Below are 5326 nucleotides of genomic sequence, written 5' to 3' on the forward strand. Positions count from 1 at the left end.
TCTTGAGCTACCATCTGGCAGTTGGTCAAACTAGCAATTTCGAAGGGGCGCTGTGTGATTTTGGAACGTCGAGCTGTCGGCTGACACTGACGTGGAACTTTCGTCTGAATGGGTATTGAGATCAGTTAGTGTTAAACTCACAATTGTGTTTGTTTTTCATACAAATTTGGTCTCTTCAAGACATCTGTAGTTGACGTGGAGGGAAAACGGGCTTCGGCTATATTGATAGAAATTGCTGAGTAGACAAGCAAAAAACAACCGTTCCAGGGCGGTCTTGCTTTCGTTCGTGGTAGCACTGAAAATGGCTCAGTATCAGACGTATGCTGATTTTATTCAGCACCAGGAAGATCGAGATGGGGTTCGCCTATCATGGAATGTGTGGCCGTCTTCAAAGATCGATGCAACACGTCTTGTGGTCCCAATAGGAGCGTTATTTACTCCTCTTAAGGAACGGCCTGACCTACCGCCCATCCAATATGACCCTGTACTTTGCACAAACCAAAAGTGTCGAGCAATTCTTAATCCTCTTTGTCAAGTAGACTATCGTGCCAAGCTATGGGTGTGCAATTTCTGCTTCCAGCGAAACCAATTCCCACCTCAGTACGCGGCCATCTCTGAGCAACATCAACCAGCTGAATTGATACCTCAGTTCTCTACTCTCGAGTACACTATTACGCGAGCGCAGACACTAGCTCCAATATTTCTGCTAGTGGTAGACACCTGTTTGGATGAAGATGAACAGATGGCTCTTAAAGAAGCATTGCAGTTATCACTTTCACTTATGCCACCGAATGCCCTCGTTGGACTCATTACCTACGGAAAAATGGTTCATGTTCACGAGCTCACAGGTGAAGGCGTTGCTAAGAGCTATGTGTTCCGTGGCACGAAGGATCTCGCTGCAAAACAGATTCAGGATATGCTAGCGATCGGCAAAACGATGTCTTCACCCCAGGGAGTGCAACAGCAACAGCCCCAGCCACGGCCAGGGATGCCGGGAATGTCTGGAATGCCCCCACAACAACCACAGAGTACTCCACCCGCGAGCCGATTTCTACAGCCCGTACAGAAATGTGACCTAGCATTGACAGATCTTCTCGACTCGATGCAGAAAGATCCTTGGCCTGTGCTTCAAGGCAAGCGTCCATTACGGTCCACTGGAGTGGCTCTATCAATTGCTGTCGGACTGCTTGAAGCGGCCTTTCCCAACACTGGCGCGAGGGTGATGTTATTTACGGGTGGAGCCTGCACTCAGGGTCCTGGTATGATTGTATCGGATGAGCTCAAGATGACCATCCGCTCTCACCATGACATCCAAAAGGACGCGGCAAAATTTATGCGAAAAGCCCAGAAGCACTACGAGGGATTAGCACAGAGAGCATCCGCAAACGGGCATGCGATTGATATCTATTCATGTGCCCTCGATCAAACTGGATTACACGAAATGAAAACCTGCTCCAATATGACTGGTGGTCACATGGTGCTTGGCGATTCGTTCAACTCTAGCCTATTCAAGCAATCATTCCAGCGAGTGTTTACTCGAGACTCAAAGGGTGAACTCAAAATGGGACTCAACGCCTTGATCGAGGTTAAGACCTCAAAAGAAATTAAAATTTCAGGAGCTATAGGCAATTGTATTTCTATGAAGGTTAAAGGACCAAATGTCTCGGACGGTGATACGGGCCTCGGTGGAACATGTCAGTGGAAAATGTGCTCCCTAACGCCGAATAGCACTATAGCAGTGTTCTTCGACGTAGCCAACCAGCACAATTCAGGTATCCCTCAGGGCGGGCGAGGTTGTATCCAATTTATCACTCAATACCAACACCCCTCAGGTCAAAAGCGGGTACGGGTAACAACGATAGCTCGTAATTGGGCTGATGCTGCAACTAACATTCAGCACATCTCTGCCGGCTACGATCAGGAGGCAAGTGCCGTGCTAATGGCAAGATATGCCTGCTTTAAGGCTGACGAGACTGAGGAAGGTCCTGATGTGTTGCGCTTTATTGATCGTATGCTTATTCGGCTATGCCAAAAATTCGGAGATTTCCAGAAAGAAAGCCCGGAAAGTTTTCGCTTCCCGGACAATTTCTCACTATATCCACAGTTCATGTTCCATCTTCGGCGCTCGCAATTTCTTCAAGTTTTTAATAATTCACCTGATGAAACGTCGTTCTACAGACATATGCTAATGACTGAAGACCTAACGCAATCACTAATCATGATCCAGCCTATTCTCTACGCGTATTCGTTCAATGGTCCACCCGAGCCTGTTCTCCTCGACACATCGTCAATACAGCCTGATCGGATACTGCTCATGGATACCTTCTTTCAGATTGTCATCTTCCATGGTGAAACGATCGCACAGTGGCGCAAAGCAGGCTACCATAGATCGCAGGAACATGAAAGTTTTCGTCAGTTACTCCAGGTACATAATAATAATAATAATAAATACTTAATTGTTTTTACATTCGTTTTACATACACTAACAGAAGTATTTAACGAATGAAACCGTCGTCAAATAACATCTAGTTGCATTATGCATAAAAAATATTGAGGAATACTATCCCAGAGCAGCCTACATTTGGCCAAAAATAGAAGCCATTTTATAATAAGAGTCATGAAACATTGTAAAAAGTTCTTTAGATATGTATAGTTTGACTAACGCTCGAACTTTTATCTTACATCAGGCACCAGAAGACGACGCACAAGAAATCCTTCAAAGTAGATTCCCTATGCCACGTTATATCGTATGTGATCAAGGAGGGTCACAAGCACGTTTCCTCTTATCGAAGGTCAATCCATCTGTAACACATAACAATGCATACTCGTGGGGTGGCCAAGGAGATGCAGCCGGAGCTCCGGTGCTGACTGACGACGTGTCCCTGCAGGTCTTCATGGAACACCTCAAGAAGCTTGCTGTATCCGCCTCAACTTAGACAGTCAAATAACGGAATAACGTGCTTTGATCTGGTCGCCTATAAATCTTTTAGACAAGAAATTCACTTGCCTATCAATTTTTAAGAAAATGTTTTTAGGCATAGCCAACGGGAAGCATAACGAACGGCTTTAGGTAATTTGGGGAACGAGTAAAAGAAATATAATACATGCAGGAAGCACTTAGTCAATGCTGAAGAGACTGTGTGCTGGGAACGTTTAGCTTTGAAACATGTACCGAAATATGAAAATGCGCGACAAATACATTAGCACACATACACACATTATATTGTTGAAGTTTGGTAGCGTGAAATGTTCAATATTGAAATATTATCCAACAAAATAATCGTAAGCCTTGCGGAAATGGACAAAGGCCTTCGACAGACTAGCGTAATATTGACTTTTTCGACCTGATAGGGTGATGTAGAAATAGAGGTTTTTGATGAATAATAAACTTTTATTAAAATAAGTGGTACTTATTATTTTTACGCATGGAACCGAATCTGTTTGCTTCTAAACATATTTCAGGCATTTTAATATTAAGTCGAAAAATATACATATAATTTTAATAATATAATCTAAAATTAAGTAAATAATTTCTATAATTTAACAAATATATCACAAGTGAAAATGCTGGTCACCTTCATTAACCTTATTATTCTTACTAAAAGCTAACTTAATAAGATACACATTTTCAGGTATTATGTAATTCATTTATCCTGTAAGGTTATTAAATTTTTATTTTTTGAATTGGTATTTATTAATTAAATATTTATTAAAGCCGAGTACCCTTTGTTAACCGTGCTAGTACTTCGATACTTTAAAAGACCTTCCTTAACCTGTTCTACTGACGTGACAGTGCAGGATTCAAGATATGGTTGTACATTAAAATGGCGACGATTGAAGAGCATGTCTGTTCAGTGGCTCTTGGTACAGGATATAGCGCGTCATTCGGCACGCTTAAACTGTTAACAACTCAATTAATATGAATGTTATATTTTTTTAACAACACAGAAAAGCGGTAGTAAATGTACAAATTCATAATTAGGTGATTGTCTATTGAATACGCTTTCATTCCTCACTGAAAATCGTGTTTCCGTCACTGCAAATTTATCACGGCATTTACTGAGTTTAATTGGAAAGTTTGACCAAGCACAGTCCTCTTCGTCAAAGTGTAATTGAAAAAGAAATAAGTGATCTTTACCAGACAAGTCGTTCAGTTTCTGGTACCAGATCACGACACAGTGAGACAACGTGAATGTGGGCTTTTTATAAATTTATTGTAAATTTACATACATAATAAATAATAAGATATGCAGAGTGAGGCAAAAGTCTCTGGGTCATGCAAAAATAGTTTCCTGATAATTAACAAGTTTTCATTTTACATTGCATGAATTTTAAAGCTTTGACAAATGTTAGATATGAACTTTTCAACCGTCAAAATGTCAAGGAAAACTCGCTTACCTTGTGCATCATCGAATAACAGCTAATTTCGTGAATTGTTTCGATAGTGTAAGTGGATGACTCTTATTAAGTTTTCAAAGGGCACTGCATTATTCTTTGCCTAATTTATTAAGATTTAAAGACGATAAATGTGCCGAATTTAACTTAACTACGTGCATTTCATACGAACGCATTGACCAACCTTTTTTGTTCAAATATAACTACTTCTTAGTCTAGCATTATTTGTGTATATATTTTTGCTTAGAACAGGTTTTAAATATTTGAAGCAGTTTGCATAGTTTTGAAACATATTTGGTAGCGATCTCTTTTATCTGATTTTTTTTGCTCAAAACCAATAAAATTTACTGAAGACCCAGAGATAGCCGCCAATAGAGTTGACAGAATAGCACAGTTTAGATTTTAGCTGAGATCGCAGTATTGGGAACGAGCGGAGTGTTCAGTCTGTGTAAGTGCGCAGCGCTTATTTGTGCTTAAGTCAATGCTTAATAATAAGAAAGATTAATCAATGCTTACCACTGGTGGAAATAATGTCAAAATGATCCTACACAGAGATATTTCTCGACAATAACTACGCATGTTATGCATATATCACGAAACTACCTTTATATCAAGAACAATTACCTTAAAAAAGTTTTCATTCGGGCACACGATCGTCTTCAGACGGGTACAGCGCACTTTCGTTACATGGTCATACGAAATATGTTTCATTCTCATTTTCTAGTAGTATTTTTGCGGCTTTCATAAATTCGATTTTATAGAACGATGACTATGATCCATCATTGCACTAGCATGTATGCTTAGGGTCTAAGATGTTGGATTGGTCTTCTAGCTTGCATCGAAGCAATAGGTTCAACTGCTATATATGGCTTTCCTTTGTCGTTTTCGTCAGCCTTCCTGCTGCCACCTGCTAAAGTAAATACACGTAATA

At 40.5% G+C, this 5326-nt stretch overlaps 1 protein-coding gene across 1 annotated transcript; it reads left to right on the forward strand.

Annotated features, from left to right (window-relative positions):
* Positions 1-57: 57 nt before the first annotated feature.
* On the forward strand, positions 58-3403 carry Sec23 (transport protein Sec23). The gene is made up of 2 exons (XM_022841641.2): positions 58-2425; positions 2688-3403. Exons 1-2 carry the CDS (start codon positions 302-304, stop codon positions 2934-2936), a joined length of 2373 nt encoding a protein of 790 aa, XP_022697376.1. The 5' UTR covers positions 58-301; the 3' UTR covers positions 2937-3403.
* The last annotated feature ends 1923 nt before the right edge of the window (positions 3404-5326 follow it).

The sequence above is a fragment of the Varroa jacobsoni genome, unplaced genomic scaffold (genome assembly GCF_002532875.2).
Source record: "Varroa jacobsoni isolate VJ856 unplaced genomic scaffold, vjacob_1.0 scaffold_942, whole genome shotgun sequence".
In the NCBI taxonomy this organism is placed as follows: domain Eukaryota; kingdom Metazoa; phylum Arthropoda; class Arachnida; order Mesostigmata; family Varroidae; genus Varroa; species Varroa jacobsoni.